The 20000-nt window shown below is 38.4% G+C and overlaps 2 protein-coding genes across 2 annotated transcripts in view; one reads left to right on the top strand and one right to left on the bottom strand.

The window, feature by feature from the left end:
- LOC138003760 (lipid droplet-associated hydrolase-like) overlaps window positions 1-7550 on the bottom strand; it is a 9129-nt gene extending 1579 nt beyond the window's left edge. The window contains exons 1-3 of the mRNA XM_068849985.1: window positions 7330-7550; window positions 4389-4918; window positions 1-2921 (exon numbers count right to left, since the gene is read on the bottom strand). The exon at window positions 1-2921 is cut by the window's left edge and continues 1579 nt beyond it. Coding sequence (XP_068706086.1) covers window positions 2712-2921; window positions 4389-4918; window positions 7330-7549 — 960 coding nt within the window. The 5' untranslated portion in view covers window position 7550 and the 3' untranslated portion in view covers window positions 1-2711. The remainder of the gene's footprint in view (window positions 2922-4388; window positions 4919-7329) is intronic.
- Window positions 7551-7655: 105 nt separating this feature from the next.
- Window positions 7656-20000, top strand: part of LOC138003762 (ubiquinol-cytochrome-c reductase complex assembly factor 1-like) — a 14317-nt gene continuing 1972 nt past the window's right edge. The window contains exons 1-9 of the mRNA XM_068849986.1: window positions 7656-7913; window positions 10095-10226; window positions 13579-13698; window positions 14773-14845; window positions 15729-15786; window positions 17183-17291; window positions 17681-17761; window positions 18655-18698; window positions 19867-20000. The exon at window positions 19867-20000 is cut by the window's right edge and continues 1972 nt beyond it. Coding sequence (XP_068706087.1) covers window positions 7827-7913; window positions 10095-10226; window positions 13579-13698; window positions 14773-14845; window positions 15729-15786; window positions 17183-17291; window positions 17681-17761; window positions 18655-18698; window positions 19867-20000 — 838 coding nt within the window. The 5' untranslated portion in view covers window positions 7656-7826. The remainder of the gene's footprint in view (window positions 7914-10094; window positions 10227-13578; window positions 13699-14772; window positions 14846-15728; window positions 15787-17182; window positions 17292-17680; window positions 17762-18654; window positions 18699-19866) is intronic.

The following is a 20000-nucleotide window of genomic DNA, read 5'->3' as shown; positions in this document are numbered from 1 at the left end:
CGGCGGTATACCGCCGGTAACCGCCTTCTATTGAAACCCCGGCACACTCCAGGTATGCCATGCTGTTCGTTACCCTTTGCCAGAAAAGAAAGAAACGGTGTCGAAACCTGTTAGGACATGCAGCATTGGAAGAGCCTTGGCCCTCTGTGGTCCAAGCTGAGCAGCAATGTCATGTATTACCAGGTACCTGAATAGTTTACCGGTGCCAAAGGCAATCCAAAGCTCATCAGCAACAATATCTTGCATCTTGGAAACTGAAAGAACCACAACATCTGTATCAATGGTTCTGATCATGACTATCTGATATCCACACTGCGAAGCAATGTATGATGTGCAGCATGATGTGTGTATCAGCTTCTTCGTGGTACAGTCTTCCATGTCATCTCTTCTTGGTGAGCTTAAAACGTGTTCCTCGTATCAAGCGCAAAGTTCTTTACCTTCTACGTGACAAGATTCCACTTGCTTCGCCAGGAAGTGGAAGAGCTCTGTCTTGTTCTCATTCACGCGTAAGAAACTCTTCCAGTTCTTCAGAATCTGGGAAGAGGATGTTACCCTTCTGCATGTACCAGAGCCCCTCTTCTCTCTGGTAGCTGCCTTTAGACTATCCTGTCGATAAACATCCCAGATAATGTCGACTCTTTTGACTGGTTGAAGCTGTTTCATAATGTATGGCATGAAAACATTGTCTGCAATACTCTTGAAACGTTCTTGCGGCCCCGGGCGATTCCATTTGCACCACAACAGCTCCGTCAAGTATTGCAATGTCCAATTCTGGGGATTCGGCAGTCGGTGTAGAATTCTTTTCCATGCACTTTACAAGATCTGACTTCTGGCCTTATCTCAATCTACTAGCCTGCGCCAGAGATGGGGGCCACGGATGATTCTCCTCTTTAAAGAATTCTTGGAGGTTTCCTTCACGACTTTGACAAGCAATGTATAGTCTGGAGAATAGGGCACAATCATCTTTTAGAGATGCAACTTGTACTTTCTTCTTGTCTGTTTTCTGTTCTAAAGGGCTTTTAAACAATGGAAGCTTATTCGTGCTTATAACTGAAGTCACCTCCTTGGTCCTTTTCTGAAATCGCTCTTGGACAAAAGTATCGTACTGCTCCTGACCAATGGTTATCACGTTTTTGACTGTTTGGATGACTGCATTTTCCACAATAACTTTGGAGTCTAGTGCAAACAGGTCTTTGCTGTCTTTTTCAAACGGATTTCCTACCTCCGCAAATGAAGACACCAGGGATGCAACGTCCTTCTTAAACAAAACCTGTACTCCTGGTACTTGCTCGTGGTGGCGTGTATCTTCCTTTGTGACAGAACGAATGGATTCTTCAAACTCTTGTGTCATTTTTGCAAGCTCAGGTCCTTCAACCATCTATCACAATAAACTGCCACGGCATTCAGTTAGGCCACAGGCCCCTCCATCTCCTTTAACCAAGGCGTTAGCTTGTTCATGCACGTGATCCAGTGCTATGGATGAAAATGCCTGCGGTGACTTGTGCACCACAAAGGCTCCCTCGCTGAACTGTTGAAATACCTTTGGATGATAGGGTGCCCATGTATTTGACATGGACAGACAGCCACCGGGCAGATTTTTGATTTCAGTATTCTATTACTTACAAACAGTTTTTTTAACTGAAATATTCTACCACTTACTGCTTCTCATAGTCTGTAAGTTTCCTTGTAGTCATGTGATAGACCACGTGGCACACATTATTGAATATTAATAAAATATATAACTTTTATTTGTTCCTCTGATAATTACCAAAGACTGTTTATCGTGAAAACTAAAATTTTTACCTGAAAAAACAAGTTTTTTATTTCAGCCTCGTTTTCATGCTAACTAGAATCATGTGTATGTGGCCACACTCATTTACCCTCTTAAAAAGGCGATTCCTTGCTGGCCCTATATCAGAAAATGATTAGTACCTATAATTGTATCATCGTGCCGAGTTCCATGCTTTTATCAAGAAGTGAACGATTTTACCATTTTTCGGGCTTAACAGCTGGACTAAAACTTTCAAGAGGAGATAAGAAGAGTACAAGCCAAAATTCTTTCATCTCAACCTGTCCATCAGAAGAAGAAATATAGAATCTTTATTTGAGAGCAACTACAAGAACTGTCACCTATGTTTATCTCGACTTGACATCTAGTAGAATTCTAAATATATTATTTTAAATTGTAGTCAGGATACATTTTAAAAATTTGTACAGTTTTTACATGTACACTGTACATCTTACTTTTTTAATAATATATATTTTGAATCATATTTGTAATGTGAAAAAGCAATACCGGTAATAATATTCCTTTATGTTGTGTTCCCAATTAGCAGTAATGCCAAATACCCAGAAACTTAAATAAATTTAAGGTGTTTCTTGTTGATGTTGTTTATTTGCTTTATATAACCTACCGGTAAGCTACACAATATATTTTCCTCTATTACTGCCACAAATTTGATATTTGCCAATTGCAAGGGCATGGGATAAGTTTTACTACCTTTTGCCCTTTTCTCTTATTAATTTTTATTTCAATTCTGTGAGTACTCTATGAAAACTTATAAAATAGGAGGATAAATAATAATTGATGATTAATAATAATTATTTAAAAAACATATTTATACTTTAGTTCTAACTGTACATCTTAGTCCAAATGTGTGATTTCGTAATTTACTATAATGGATAACTCGAATATTATTGAGCTGAGGTTGCTAAGTAATCACATCCTGTATCCATGACGACACCATTTCAGCCACTTCATGCGAAGATTCCAGGACAAAAGCATGATCAAACTTTTTTTGACACAAATATATCTCACCATCTGGAAACCGCTTTTTCATGTCTTTATAGTAGGAGACTGGGCACCAGTTATCAATGGTACCATAGTAGAGGATTAACTTATTTAAGTTCTTTTTAATTACCTGACCAAACAAAAAAAAGAAAACAAATATTAGAATAACAATCATCATAACCAATTACCATTTGCTTGCTGATTATTGTCATTTTTTAACATTTGCAATTAAACAACAATGGCACTGTGCAGTTTAACCAGTATAGTGACGTTTTAAAGTGCCACTGTGACCAAAAATTCAGTTCTTATTTTTCTTTGGATTTCAAAACTATGTTAACTAAACACCAAGTGACCAAAGCCTTAAGCCTTCATTTCAAAAAGACAGCTGTTTATTTCAATTTTCTTATTTAATGGACAGGTCCACCATTACTAACTTTAAGATCTTGAGTGAGCTGGATCAAGGATAAAACGACATGAAAGGCTTTAATAATACTAGTTTAAGAATGCAATGCTTGTGTATGCCGCAGAATTAATATGCAGCAAAGAAAATTTGGCTTTCAGAATTTTACATCCTCGTTTTGCATATAATTTATAATACGCTTCATTCACACGCTGAAATCTTAAGCTAGTGAGCCTTTGACATCAAATTTCCCTGGATACAACCCTCTGAGGTCCAACTGGACAGTCCTGAACATGAATAATAGCGGTCCGACCATGAAATCCAAAACTTAAACTAAAAGTTAACAGCCTTTGGATTAAAGTCAAAGCTAAAAATTTGGCCAGTCAGGTGTTAAACACACTTTCAAAATCTGAAAAAAAACCAGATGTGATTTACTACAGGCTGGGGCACTTTAAAACAGAGATCTCTTGTTGCATTTCTTATTTTCATTAATGGTGGTTCAGTGCTGTTTAGAAAGACCCTTGGAGGAAAGCCTTAACAACAGAACGGCAACCATGGGTGATTCCTGAAACCATGCCATTGTTGTTATTTTTTGAGGAGTAACAACCACACCTGGTCAGAGAGAGCCTAGGGTTGGACAGCTATTTTATAACTGTGACATCAGTATTAAAAATATTCAAATTTAATTTAATCCTTTCAGCCCCGTGGGGTTCCCCATTGACGAGTAAAATCATCTGGCGTTAGACAGAGTAAAATCTATAAGTGGCACTATTGGGAGTTAAAGGGTTAATGGGGACATTCTAGCTGTTGTTAATGGGGACATAGTTTTTGAGTGAATCTAGCTGTTGTTTTAATGCAAAATCTGTAGCAAGGATTTTAAATCAAATTTACTTCTTAGACACGGGAGTGATGATAGCACAACTTCTTGTTTGTTGTTCAGGGGAAAAAGGCATCAATAATGGTTAGAATATAGAGTGTTAACAAAGAGAAGTATAAAAAAAATTAATGAGGGCTTTTTAAATCATAAGTCCACTTGTGTCAGTCCCAAGGACTTATCACCTCCACTGTCACTGTTTTGAAACTCTGGAACAGTTATTCCCTGACTTTGTAATTAGATGGATTGGAATTGGAGGTCTCACATAGGGTCCATTCATGTACATGTAGTTTTCATAGTGACTATTGCTTGCTATATTTTACCTCTTCATCACAAAGCACAACTTGTGTCATTTCATCTCGGGCCATTGTAACGACACCATTTATCACCTTTGGAGAGAGAAGCTTAAGAACGGATTCCACTGAGCCTGATATCAGATTTTTTCTGTCACTCAGCCACCATTTTACTAGAAACGTTTTGACAGAAACAGGAAAAACTGAAAATACTCCCACTGCACTCAGTGTAAGCCAATTGAAATACTTCACCATGGGTGTAACGTATTTGCCACTCGGTGAAACAGCCATTCGCTCAATTGTTGGAAATAACAGAATTGCTTTGGTAATATCTGAAGCTCTGCTGCAAGTCTTCAGAATATGAAGAATTATGTAAGCACCAATGGAGTGACCAATAAGAAGAATTCTGGAGTGTGGAGGGATGTGCCTCTCAAGGAATTCATTCTTATGAGCGATTTGCTCCTTGAGGGTCAATGGGAAACTGCTTTTTCCTGCTGTAATGTCACCATGGGATGATTTGGGAAATGGGTTCAAGGGATATCCTTCAGTAGGTGAATGACCTACAATGTAAGAACAAGCAATATCGTTTACAACAAAATTGCCACTTAAACAGAGTAAATTTAACCCACTGATGAGTAAAATCATCTGGTATTAGACAGTAAAATCTACATGCATTTCAATAAAGGCCCACCTTCCACTGACAGGATGTTTGACCCTTTGTTTTTGTCATGGAAATTTGCATTGCTTATCGTAGCGATCCGATAGGATGAACTTCAGCTTTGATGGGATTTTGATATATATGAAAATTGTTCCATGCCATGCAATGCCTATTGGTTGAAGGTGGGCCTTTAAGTCTCACTCCCAGGCGTCAATGGGTTAAAGGAGGCATTTTTGAGTGGAGGTGGAGGTTAAGGATTAAGTAGAGGTAAGTGGATCAACAGGTTGCTAAAAATAACTAATTTCAAATCAAGGCATTTACAGTATAGTCTGAAAGAATCAAAGTCGAGTTTCTAATCTTGTACCCCAAATTCTCAGCAGGCCATTACTGACTTAGAAAAGTTTTGACATCAGTGTAGGGAGTTTTTTTCCTTTTTAAACAAGGAGATACATCCCAGACAAAAAGACGGAGTTACTGGTATATCTCAGACAGTCAGCAAAAAATTGGGCACAGGGGACAGGTTCAGGTTCTTCAACATTCAAATGAGTTATAAGGGCATGTCAGAGATGTGGGGATTGAGACCTGTTTACTTGCAAAAAAAATTAGAAAGTCAAGCAATTACTGTTTGCAGTTATCATTAAAAGAGGGAAGATTTTCAGTTTTGCATTTTTGGCTTTTTTTAATTTTTGGCTTGGTTTTTCTGCTTTAGTAATGTTATGGCTAGCAGTTTTTTGTCAATTTTTGGCATTTGGTTTTCACATTTCAGTGCAAATACAAGAAGTTTTTCCTATTCCCTGTACAGTCGAGGTTCAGCAATAATCATTATGCCTGTCCACTACATGTACATTCTACGACGTTACTCCCATTTCTCGAGTTAGCCTCCTGATGCAGACTCTAGTTCATATCTTCCATGTATTACCACTAAAATAGTTTGATTTGCAGTTTTGATGCTTTGCGTGTGGTTCTTGGCTTTGATCAAAATTTTAAAAGCTTTTTTTGTTTTGAGCAAATTTTTTGTGCAGTTCTTGTGGTTTTTTCTTAAAGACCCTAATGCCTGTGTCATGAAAAAGTAATGATTTCATTACCTCTCCTCAAGTGTTGGTCTGTCACCAAGTTTAATTAGTCAATAAATGGATAAGAAGGTTTTAGCTTCAACTTGTGCAATAGTTTGTTACAGTTTGAATTTAATTTAAATACACATTGTACAAAAGACAGGGAATGTTGCGTTACCGAAATCACAAAGGACTGGACTCTAATCTACGGCCATTAAGCTCACGTGATTTTATATGTAACATGTTTTTTTTTAGTATTCATATGTAATGCATGGCTTACTAGGGTGTTTTTAATTAAGGGCCTTTTTTCAATTGGAAGTGTGTATGTTTCTGACTTTAAATCTATGTACCTGACAAGGCTGGACAAATGTAAGTACTTTTGATTTCGTAACCCTTTTTCGTTTTTCTTTTTCGTTAGAAAGGGATTTGTTTCCAATATTCTTTAATAATTTTGCAATTGCAGCTTCAGATTGCCACATTGTTTTCAATAAAATCCTGAAAATCCAAGCCCTGTTGACTGATTGCTCCAATGACCCATCCGTCCATGGAATATGTGTCAGTGAGGCGTCTCACTGGACATTCCCAGATAACCCAAGATGCTCGCTGCTTGATGGGTGGAACCTGTTGTTTGTCGTCTATTCAAGCATCTTCATTTCCGATTGATAAAGGATTAAGGAGGAAAATCACACTTGCAAATTGACAACTGCACGTGTTACGTATTCTATTACGTTACATAACAGAAACCAAAAACTGATATCCTAAGTTTTGCAGAAAGGAAGATAAAGAATTTCACCAATTAAGGGAGCTGCCCTGAAGTAAACAACTTTCAAGCTCTATGATCTACTGGGATTTGCATCTGCTGTCACAATTAGAGCGAAAACTGCATTGAAAGATATTTGGAAAGTAAAGCAAAATAACTGGGGTGAATCTTATTCGCGGGTTTACGAGTCGACGTCGACTGTGTTCCTCTTATGGACCATTCCAGACATTGACTAATCCCTATGAGCTTGTGGTTTGCATTTTAACAATCAGTTCAAGGTTAGGTTTGTCTACCAGTCGAGGAGTTACCCTTTACGTACGATTTTCGTATGCATGATGCTATTTGCTCGCAGTTTTAAAATAAACCCGAGTCGATTTTAATTTGGATACGCGTCAACTTTTATCGGAAATCAAATGCAAAGTTTATTGCCAAATCTTCCAAGGGTCTCCCCGTGTCTACTGTTCATACAATTAGAATTTATCGTTAATTTTAACGCCTTACCAGCATGGGAAATGGCATAAATGGGCCATTGACCCTGAAGCGAGTTGAACAAAGTGGTCACAAAACCGTCATAAAATTCAACCAAACCAGGATTTCCGGGAATCACCACAATCACAATCTTGTGAATACTACGTCGTGGCAAGCGCTTCGATATAACCGTCGGAAGCCCGTTCACAATGACAACTTCTTTGACAAGACTTGTCTCACGGAACGCCGACATCTTCCCTGGCAATGGTACCTTGCTCTCACTGTCGGTCTCACTTACATGTACATGGCGTATCTATCCATCTTCCCGCTGCCTTAGGACCAGGGGCTCATCAGGTATTGCATAATAAGATGGCGGATACTGAGTTCCTCATTACTCAGGAACAGAGAACCTAAAAAAAAAACAGAATAGGACTGATTTTTTTCTAGTTTGAAGTTATATGAAGGCGTAAACAGTTTTGAAACTTGACCGTAACTGTCCATCTCAGAGCTTCTTCTCAAAGCAGATCAGCATGCATTTGATTTCCTCCAAGTTACTGTCTAGATCTTCAGTGACCATGAGACGTTTATGTGGCGTTTGGAATGTCAGGGCCTTTCAGGTATTTAAAAGAACAATTTTTTTGCTTGGTTTTCTGGTGCTGGTGGTGAAGTGATCGTTATAATACAGGTATAATTCATGTATTCAGCTGCTTCGGATTCGATGCAGGCTCACTTTTGAGACCTTGTACTTACAACTGTATTTGTTGAAGCAAAAGGTTTGGCTGAGGTTCCACTAGCGCTGTTAAAAACGGTGTTACAACGGAGTGAAGTTGTTTCAAGTAGGACTGGCTACTTTCCTAAGATCATTGCCACAGACTGTTGCCAACACAACCTGGCAAAATCAAAGCATATTTACAAACAGGTCAGTGTAAAACGCAGACTGCAAACTGCAGACCGGGGGTAAAGTGCAGACTGAGGTTATAATTTAAATGTGGTTAAATGAAATTTAACCAAGTTAACAACAAATAGATGCTGGTCTCAGGCATACATGCACAGGCTCACGTAGGTCATGCGGTCTCAGCGTAGTGGCTATTTCGAACCACGTCAGGAAGAGTGTTGTGTGGCCTTTGCTTTTTTTTCATCAGTTGTTTTTCAGCAGTAGTGCTTTCTTATTTTTCTGCTTCCCTCCCACTACACCCCACCTTTTTTTTTTTGTCTTTCCACTGTTATCACAGTGTGACGGGTAGCTGGATGTCCCTGTGTATAGGGGCTCATGGTTGGGTTGCAAGGATTTGCTAGCCATGGGAGCGTTTCACTGTCTAGGGGCTGGCTGATCACAGCGGAGGCCCCTGGACATCCCAGGCACCCACTTTCCTCTCAGCTTGATGCAGTTGTTAACTGTTGGAAAAGCCCAAACCCATTAGAAATGCTCACAGTGAAGCCTAAATATTGTTTTAGGCCTAATTAAGCCTAAGGTTAGCATTTCTAAGGGGTTTCGGCTTTTTCAACAGTTACGTTATAACCTCAGTCTGCATTTTACCCCTGGTCTTCATTTTACACTGACTGATTTACAAACAATGTTTGCAACTCTGAAAGCATGGTTTGTGTGGTGTGTAATCTAATTTATTTAAGGTCGACCAATCATTTAACAGAACTCAGTGTTATGCTAGCCGGGAGGTTGCATCAACAAGTGGTGACAACAACGTCAGGTGTAACCTGACACAACTTGATCTAGTGTTACATTGGTGTTAACAGCAGCAAGGAAAAATACATTGTAACAATGGCACCTGTCAAGTGCTAGTGGGAGCTTAGCCATTGTAGGTGAACGTCACAGGATTACCGGACATGCGTGTCTTATTGGACCTGGAAGTAGGAAATGTTTTTAATTGTGTCTTAAAGTGCCTATGAAGTAAAAAATAATTTATGCCTATTTGAAAGAGTTTTCAAAATAATGGCTAATGGCCTTTACAGTTTTGAAGTATCTTTTTTTGTTTCAGAGATATTTGAGTTTTTGTGTTATGCAAATTAGCAAATTGATGACGTCATCAGTGGTTCTGCTGGAAGATGGGTCACAAAATCAAGAATATCTCTCAAAGTTTGACATCGATATGATTCAAACTTTGCATGAGTAATAACCCTTAAGTAAGGTGAAAGATGGTGCAGAGTATGACATAATCATGGCAACACTTTTGGCTCCAGTATTTTTTGGTTATAAATGAAGTTTCTCAATTTCCTCTCAAATCAAACAAGACATCAGTCCTGCTGAAAACACACATAGAGCCCATGTTGCTGTAGGTCTCCTAATCAACTCATTGAGTGTGAATGATGTTTGCTTAAGGCAAAAAGCGGAAACACCAGTTCTGCACAACCTTGATCTGGAAGCAAAACGGTTGCCATGGCAACTGTACAATGTGTGTCATTTTATGTGCTGACTGATAAACATTATTAGTGCCAAGTTTGAAGAGAACTGCGGTAATATTTCCAAGGCTATTTTAGATTTTGTGATTTGTTTTCCCCTTGGAACCACTGATGACGTCATCAGTTTTAACACAAAAACCTTAATATCTCCCCAATGATATGAGATATTTTAAAAATGAGAACACCATGTTTCCTTTCTTCAAAAGATCTTTTAAATAAGCCTTAGTTATTTTTTGTTTCATGAGCACTTTAAATAGTATTCAACCTTACACATAACAAAACCACAAAAAAATTATCTAGGCATCTTGTGCATTTCAAAAAGTTTGAGAAACAAAAAAGGCATTGTTAATAGCTTTGCTCTGATTTTTTTTTTGTATTTGTAGATTCCTTTGAGCTGCTCTTCTGTCAGGCACAAGCAGCTGTCTGTCCGTGAACACAGCTCCACGATTAAGATGTTTCATGGAGCATCAAGTTGTGTTGTTACACAAAATACAAGGTTGTCCTCAACAGTACAGGTACTCATCATTCAACAATTACATCTCCAAAGAAAATATAATAAAAGTTAATATTACAATTATTATAATAATGGAACCTCGTTATTTCAAAGTCACAAGGGAAAGAGGAAAAAGCTTGATTAAGTGGGGGTTCAAAATAGCCGGGTCATCATAAAAAATTAATACTGTATACGAAATACAGTGTGACCCTGTAAGACCTTTTGGTCTTACATGAAAATTTCACATTTTCTTAATTTTAACTAGTCTAAGAGCAAAGAATAATATGTTATAGTTATCTGCCAATCTAGAAGTGCAGAGAGGAATTCTAGTATATATCTACAGTCTTTCCTACCAGAAATCATTTGGTTTATTTACAGGACTGGTGGAATGTACAATTCTCATTGTGTGCAGAAGTTAGTTTAAACCACCATTTTAATTAAACTTTGAAATAAAAGAAAAGCATCAAGTCCATGGGAAACAAAAATTACACGTAGTTCGAGTAAGCAGGGAATTGAAGTAAAGTGAGTCAAAAAAGGGGGCAAAACCAAGAGAAATGAACAACTACACTGTACACTGTTAGTACAGGACAGTCAAACCTCGATAATCCGGACTCGTTGGGACTAGACGAAATAGTCCAGATAATCGAAGGTCTGGATAATCGAGAATATGAATATTAATGAGGAACAAAAACTGATTAAATTAAGAAAGCGACATTTAATCGTGAAACAAAACATTTACAAATCGTTTGGAAAACAATATGGTCTACATCTTCACTGTCACCGTTGTGAATACCTGTACACGTGTCGGCAAACGTCATGATCTTTCCCTTGCTCTTGCGGTTATCAGATATCTGCCGTTTACTAACGCCATATTCAGCTGACAAATTGGTTCCTTTTTCGTTTTTTCTCTAATCGCAAAATTATAGCCTGTTTATCTTTTATCGAAAGAACGGATCGCTTACGCTTCAAGGACATGATGATCGTGAATAAACATTCGTGAGGCGGTGTAGCTTGTTAGCCGAACAAGCCAATAGAGTGTGAAATTTCACTTAGCAACAAAGCAACTCTAAACCAATCAGAGCTCATTCGAAAGTTATTCATTAGTTACGACATGGGCTAGCGCTGCTTTATTTTGCTTTTTGAAAGCGAAACAAATTTGCCTTTACTTCACTTTTCAACACTGTAGTTTGAAATAGCGGGGAACTCGGAATACCCTAGTTTGAAATAGCCGTGTTCAACTGTAATAATAATGATGATAATAATACTAATAATAATGAAGCAAGAAGACCAAGCATTTTTAATAGTGGTAAGCAAAAAGGGCAAAGTGGTCCAAATTATTGATATTGTGATCCTGGTAACACTAGTAAAGTAAAGTAGACCTTATTTAACGTCGATAACTCGTAACAGTAATTCAACTGACAAACCTGAGGTCGACGGTGCGCTCATTTTACTCCCCCCTCTCCATCAGTGCTCCGTTTTACGGGTATTTAAAGCTACTTAGCTACACGGAAAGGAAAGGAGTCGAAACAAGGATGCGAGATCCGGGAATCGAACTCAGGACCTCTTGCACCAAGGCCGCGCACTAACCGACTGTGCCATCCTTCCTCCTTCCTCACTAGAGCGGAGGAGATTAAGAACATCGAAATGTTAGAAAATATGAACCACTGAAAGAGGAGGTTAGAAAGTGTCTAGTCATTCTAGCGCTGAAGCACTAATTGGGGACACTGTAAATTGAATTAACATTTATCACAAATCAAGTCAAATGTTGGTTTTTGAGGAGAGGGGAAATCGGAGTAACCGGAGAAAACCTTGTGGTGCAGAGTAGAGAACCAACAAACTCAACCCACATATGACACCGACTCTGGGACTCAAACCCGGGCCACATTAATACTGGTGGGAGACAAGTGCTTTCACCACTGTGCCATCCCTGCACCCCGGTGAAGAAAGTATTGATGTGATTCTAGTGGTGACTGGCTCCTTGGTGTTGATATCAGATAGTCATGTGAAACATGGAAATAATATTGGGGTTGAGGCCAGAATCGATGCAATGCAGAAAACAGCACTTCTTGGTTAATGCAAGAATCTTGAGGAAAGTGCTGTCCATGGAGAATAAAGGAAGGGTTGAGGTTTGGGACCTTTGTTAACTTGTTGTTGACTGCTCCCAAACCATTGTTTTTGTAGGCCAGACCATTAATACCTGAGGGTCTGAGAAGTTCTAATAGATCAATAATAACAATTATAAAAACAATAGCTGCACAACAACAATGACAACAACAGTTTATAGGAATTATAATAGTAAAGAAACACAAACCAGTAACTGTCACTGGAAATGAAGAAACTACAATACTCTGGGATTTAAGTAATAGATACACACTGATAGAGCATGTAACAAGCCAGATATTGTGAAGATCTAAGACCATAAGAACAAAATCTGCAAATTATTGATGCAGCAGTATCATTAGACAGAAACACCTCGTCAGAGGCCAGGTAATTAAATTCAGGCTAGGATTTTAATTACTGAGTTCCCCCAAACATCTGTCTTAGATCTTTGAGGATCTTTAAGGATCTTGATAGAAATCCCTTTAAGGTCCTCAAGAATTCCTTGAGGATCTTTCATGGATCCTAAGGAGATCCTTTGAATGATCCTCAAAGGATCTTTATAAAGATCCTAAAAGACCCTCGAGAATAGGCTAGTTTCGAATTGTGCAGCAACAAAAGAACAGAGTCGAGGTTCAGGGGAATAATTCTTTTTTTTTTGTTTTGAACAAAACAAAATGCTAATCATTCCCCTGAACCTCGACTCCGTTCTTTTGTTGCTGCACAATTCGAAACTAGCCTATTGTTTGAGGATCGTTCAAGGATCCTAAAAAGATACTTTCAATTGACTGTTCTTGAAAAGATCTTTATCAAGATCCGTGAACTCGTCAAGGATGTCATGACTTGATCTTTGAAAGATCTTTTTGATTAGATTACAAAGATCTTTCCAAAGATCCTTGAAAGATCCTTAAAGATTAATAGAGGATTTATCAAGGATCTTCAAAGATCTTAATAAAGATCTTTTCAAGATCAGTTAAAAGATCCTTTTAAGATCCTTGGAAGATCCTCAAAGAATTCTTGAGGATCTGTAAGTATCCTTATCAAGATTTTTTAAACTTGTTTTCACCAGGATCTTTGTAGGATCCTCACAGGATCCTCACTGGCTCTTTGGGGATCTTTAAAACTCCTAATTGCAATTGAAGATCTTTAAAGAAGATCTTCAAAGATCCTTTAAGGATCAGTTCATCCAATTTTCTTCTAAAAATTATGTTCTGTTGAAAATAATTATGATACATCAAAATTTTTATTGGTTGTTTCATTTGTCACGCTTTGTTCAGGGTTCAGGTGGGAGTGTGAATACAATGGAAGAAAAAAGGATGAGCAGTACTAGTGACACTATGATAGACAAAATCATTAGCTTTCTACGTTTCATTGCTGCACCTATGGTGAAGAATACGGTAAGGAAAATTAATAGTTATTATTTCCTAGTTATGCTATTAATATTATAATAGAAAAAAATTTTATTGAGGGCGTGGCTTTTAATGACAGAAAGACAATTAATAGTTGCTAAGAAATCTATTTAGTCAAAGAGACCTACAAAAAGGTTGCATGGATGGTTCTGAGGTAGCTTTTTCAATGGAAATCTGACATCACTTCTGTTAGAAAACACATGCACCACTAGTAGTTGAGAGCCATCTTCCTTAATATCTTATTCAGAGAATGACACTTTTCCACATTAATTGTTTCCTAGAAGTTTCCAATTTGTAAATAATTTTTAGTGGCATAGCTCCTACACTGTACTACTCCCCTGCTCCAGAGTACACCATGAATGGCATGGATACAGATTCTGTTGGGCGTATTTCACGATCTTTCACATTGTATAAGTGTCTAGCTTGAATATATTTTATTTCATATCATTGGATTTTAAATTGAGAGGGCTTTCAAACAGATACTTTTACGATTCAGAATTGAGTGAATTTGTAATTTATAGTCGATTGATAAGTCGTCAAGAGACACGGACCATTTGCATAATAAATCAAGTAGTCGTGAACTAAAAGTTTCTTGGACTTGTTTTGAAGTTGCAAAAAAAATGTCATCACAAGTGAAGTTCTTGAAGGTTTTTTTCTTAACATTGATCATCAAAATAAGGGGTGCGGCTTCTACGCAAGCATAATTTTACGGTAGTTATCCTATATTAATATTATTTGCTTTGCAATAATTGCAATTTTTTCTTGTATACACTCAAGAAGGGTGCCCAAAATAATTAATGATTTTCTTGCAATATGGTGTCAGTCACTCAAAGACTAGAAAACCAAGTAGAAAGTGCCACGTTTCTTTCTGAACAAAAAGTGTCCAGGGTATTAAAAATTGAAGACCTTTTCTTTAAACTACTAAACCCTGGAGTTTAAACAAGGTTATCTTTGCTCAGTACGTGGAGCACCATGTGCATTGCCATCCTATGATCTGTTAGCATTGGGGTTAGGATTGGGTCAGTAAAAATGTTTAAATCACGTTAATGTTTTTTGTTTTAGGTGTTAATAGGAAGTGCCAAAAGTATGTACCAATGTTGTGTTGATGGTATGAACTTTGAAGAGTTCTTTGAAGGTACATGTGGGAAACAAATCCTCCTTACAGCGTAAAATTTCTGGAGATATTTTTTTGTGGAGAGAAAGGGAAAATGAATTATATTTTCATGAGATAAAAACAAACTTAGACTTACTTAAACTCAGAGTCAAATCCATGACATGATTTACACTGCTATCAAGCTATCAAGTCATCTCATTCTGGGAGCTGGTTGTTCCGTAGTAGGTCAAAGGTTCAATTCTTTTTAGGGTGCACCTTTTTTAAAAGTTATGTAGCCTGGGTCACTGTAACGATATAGAGACAAGTTTTATTTATTCCCCATCTCCTTTGCGTGAAGTATGAGAATACCCCCTTTGATATTTTTAGCACTCTTTAATAAATGAGCAGCATTGTTTTATTGGGTTTAAAACTGTGAGGCAAAGCCGAGTGGTTTTAAATCATGACATGCAAGTTTATTGAATGGCTTCAAAAACATTCCACAAAAAGCATGTCCCTCTGGAGTCCACACAATGGTGCAAAATGTGAGGAGAAAGATGTTAGCAAACAAGAAAAAAAAGCTGGCCCTCATCACTGTCGTTTAATATAATATAAAGAATTCTAAGGAGGAGTATTATATTGGGCTGTGTTTTGATAGTCTGTAATAAGCTCATATAATGAGTTTTTGAATAGGTTTGAAGAGATTTTAATTTTCTTTTAGGGTGGCTAATGATTACTCACGAAAATCCTAGTGCTACTAACAGAACTCTAAACTATGCATTCGGATGCTCTACCAGTAAGATAACTAAGATAATAGGCACTTGGAGCAAGGCCATTCAACTACAGTAGTATCCTTGCTTGTGAGCTCTTGTTATCGAAGGTACAGTTGGCATACCTGTAAACCATTTATCTAACAATTTTTCCATAGCCTGTGAATTGCCTGATACATTCCAGTCATGGTTTATTGTTCTTCATCTACATATATGGTGAGTCCATTGCCTCAGTTGACTTGTCAAATTTGATGAAGGATGCATATAAGGGCAACTTCTTATCCCAAACATGTGACCTTACATGGGATAACGTACACTAACGCTTATCTATTTAATGGCCATTAGCGTCTGTCGCCATTAGTCATCCGTCAGTCAGCCGCCTAGTAATCAGTAATCGTTTAACGTGTTATGGAACAAAGCCGTTAGACACAACCTTGTGAGCGATTTCGTTCCTTTTCCAGAAACATCATAGGGAAAACTTGAAAATTTTTCAGGCTTCTCGACGCAATAGAAATTTGCGCTCATCACTGCGAGACAACATGGTTTCATTTGAAGGGAAAACTTGTTTGCATCTACAGTCAACTCCCGTTATAGCGGACACTCTCGGGATCGCGAATTGGTGTCCGTAATAGCGGCGAGAGTTCGGAATAGTGGGGTGCGAGAACATTTTAATTTTAAACCATATTTACAGAAAGGGGTCGCGTGTGTGTTCATTCTCATTAACTCCAGTACCTTTTTCAGAGCCGTTGTCACATGTAAAGGGCGTCAGAACTTTATTTACAAACAGAACAGAACAGGAGTTACGTACCCTTCGTGTACAGTACTAAGTACGCAAAAAACAATCATCGTATGTTGCAGCAATGTCCACATATGCATTGTTTTGGTTTCCTACTGTACTGAAGTACAGTAATCTACATTTCTAAAAAAAAATTTTTCAAAGAAAAACCTGAACATCAGCTATTGATTGCATCAGCCATCATATTGCCTTAAGAGATCGCTCCTATCGGCTCTGTGTACTTCTCCCCCACTTTGTCGCCAAGGAGACTTAATTTATTAGCAACCTTAAACTCCCCTCTATGAATCAAAAAAGAAGAAAAAATAGACTTTATGATGTGTGCAAATATTCCAAGATGCTGCTCGGTGTCCGCTATAACGAGAGAGAAAACAATAAAATTGTGACGTTGGGTCGAATAAAGTTAGTGTTCGTAAGTCCGTAATAGCGAGAGTCCGTAATAGCGGGAGTTTATTTCAGTCAAACGTCTGTAACTTTCACCGGGGATTTAGCTGCTGTCCGTTATAGCGGGGTGTCCGTAATAGCGAGGTGTTGGCAAGGCGGGAGTTGACTGTATAATCATTGTGAAAGAATACCCGTGTTCAAATAACCTGGTAAAACCAAAAAATAATAAGTGACTTACATGTAGTATGATTGTATGAAGAAAACATCCATTTTTGACACTTCATGTCAAAAAATGAATGTTTTCCAGCTTCATTTTTTGACATTGTTATGAAGTGATTGTTTCTAATTATTTCGATCAAGCTTCCGTTTGTGGTTAGAATTCTCCTTATTATCAAATCAGAAGTATTGATTTTTCTTCTTTGTCCTTTTTTTAAGGATGTGCTTAGTACGACTTAAGGCTGAGGGGAAGGATGGTCGTTTTCTGTATAGAAAGCTGGTGGAAATGATGTGGTTCGATATTGAAGAGAGAATGAAAAATCTTGGGGTGAGCATTCTGGTGCAAGGTCCTGCTGTATGGCTTTCATATCAATGATCGCGTGTGGTTGTTGTTTTGGCAATGTCAAGTATTAGTGTTGTCAATTCTCTGGTTGTATATGTGTAGTCAAGCAACAGATCCAACCTCCTAAACCACTGACCGATGTAACCCATCTGTTAAGTTTATTCTGGGACAAGATGGGGAGGTGGGAGAGTGGCTTCGGACTTCTTAGAGACACTTGAAGAGGAAGAATTTTGCGAAGAATTTTGAGTATTAGATATCCTCAGAAGATTTTTTCTATAATGATGAAAACTCTCGGAATTGCTTGAAGAGAATCCCATTTTCTACAAAAAGGGGAAAATCTCATAGCTTAAAAAAATGCTGTCCTTTTATTTCAGACAATCGACTCAGTTGTTGTGCGAGATAACATGCGTGTGTTGCTCAAACAGTTTTATGGACTCACAATTGCCCTAGACGAGGTATGGATTAACCACTGTGTTTTGTTCTTTACTGCAGTGCCTTCCTCTCACTCTCTACGTGGCTATGTAGGTACGCGGCTACGTGGCCACGCAGATATCCGGCTAAGTGGCTCCGTAAGTGCCTCACTCTTTTTTGACGCTTTAAGAATCGCGGTATACCATGAGGTTTATTATTTTTATTTTTGTACCTTTTTGACTGTTTTATGGAGATGGGAGTCGAGCCATTGTTTCATCTTAGCCCGTAGCCACGTAGCCATAGTTTGCACCAGCACAGATACATTAATGGATTTATTTTTAGTAGAGGCACTTTGCACGCGAAACAAACAAAGGGCCGCCACTTTTAACCAATCAGAAGAAGCCATGTCACAAGTGACTGCTTCTGCCACGTTTTTTCCAGGGACATGGCAACTGATTTTCGCGGGAAAACAACGCTCTTATCTAATAGGCCATTTTCGAAATATCAAATATTCAGCTTGATACCGAGGCAGTGAGGACAAAAGCAATAGAAACACGTTGGAGTGAATGTGAAAAATATGTACATGTCATCAACTTTCCTTTGCCGTTGTCCTCACTGCCTCACTATCAAGCTGAATTTTAATATATCGAAAAAGGCCTATTCATTCGTGATATTACAATATCGTCATTTCCTGTGGTCAATCACTGTCCAGGACAGTGTTTTTGCTTCAGTACACTTTGCGATTGTCTGATTCTGCTGTGATTGGCAGTATCAGTTACTGGGCTATGCTTCTAGGTTTTCATTGCTCATGTGAACACCAACTGAGTGTGAACTCAATACAGTTAAACAGTGAATTGATGTTTGGTGTGTAGGATTTCTAGCTTTCCAGGCTTTTGAGGTTAGAATTTTCGCTGCAATCTTTTGCGTTCATTCTCAGGGTCTACTTTGTGACGACACCGTATTAGCTACGGCGTTATGGAGGTTAGTGGTACGAGAAGGTGACTGAAACTCTGCTTGTAGTTAAAGCCATATTTAGCGAAAGTACCGATTTTGTGCATGTGTCAACAGCTTTGGAGTAAAGGAAGAAAAAAACATCTTCTTTGTGGGAAGCTTTTATCCTTGCGGTATCAGCAAGCTAGAAAAAATTAAATAAATAATTTCGAATAACACGAGGCTTGGTGAAACATCTAAGACTAAAAATCAGCGATGTCAATAGCGACGTCTTTGCGACTCTGTCATTGTTATCAAGCTATTTAAAACCAACCTCGTTCCCAGGGTCTCTCTTCTCTGCCTCCATTGTCGTTGAGAACGACAATGGAGGCAGAGAAGAGAGACCCTGGGAACGAGGTTGATTTAAAACTACTAAAGTCGATGAATATTCGGTTCGCCGTAGGCGATTGCAATAGTCCTTTTGCAACAAACGATCCCATGGTACAAAATCCGCCATGCTGGAGGGCAAGCTCATTATTATTCCCCCACTGGGACATCAAACAAAGAGACCTGAACCAGTCAAGCTTGACTTTCCTTTGTTTTAATGTCCCAGTGGGGGAATTATAATGAGCTTGCCCTCCAGCATGGCGGATTTTGTACCATGTGATCGTTTGTTGCAAAAGGCCTATTAGAGAACTCAAAGCATCTCGCGTGACCATAAACCACGAAATGGACGAGCAAGTTTATACGATTTTCCGTTTGTTATATATAAAAAAAATACACCATCGCTGTGTTTCCATAGCAACTTCCGTATTGCACTCTAATCTATGTTGCAAATCGTATGCGTTCGTCATTAGGGAGCTTAAGCACGTGCGTTTTTGAGACGCGGACGGCAACGGGAAGTTTACCGTTTCCCCTTTTAACTTGTCGTCACACAACCACATTTATATTGCTAAGTATGTTTTCTCCATTAGAGATGGTTAGTATTATCTGGGAGACACCACTGCCCTGGCACGCGAAATGTTTTCTTCCGGTTGCCGTTCGCATCTCAAAAAACGCGCGTGCGCAAGCTCCCTATTGGCTTAGAAGAAACGCGATACTCTGTGTAATATATTCTATAGGAGATCTTTTGCAGGCGCTTTATTTCGTGCCGGTCGTTGTTCCCATTTTCAGATTGGCAGATTTAGTTTGTAAGATGCATTGAAAATCTATGTTGCAGGAATATGTTTTACAACAAGAAGCGTACGGACGCTGAGGCCCTTGGAAGACTTGTGGAGTATGTCAGAAAAAACATTCAGCATTTAGAGACTTTACCAGCCGATGACCTTCTTTATGGTAATGCAAACTTCAGCT

This window comes from Montipora foliosa, chromosome 5 (assembly GCF_036669935.1).
Source record: "Montipora foliosa isolate CH-2021 chromosome 5, ASM3666993v2, whole genome shotgun sequence".
NCBI lineage: Eukaryota > Metazoa > Cnidaria > Anthozoa > Scleractinia > Acroporidae > Montipora > Montipora foliosa.
This window is presented reverse-complemented; position numbering and strand designations above follow the sequence as displayed.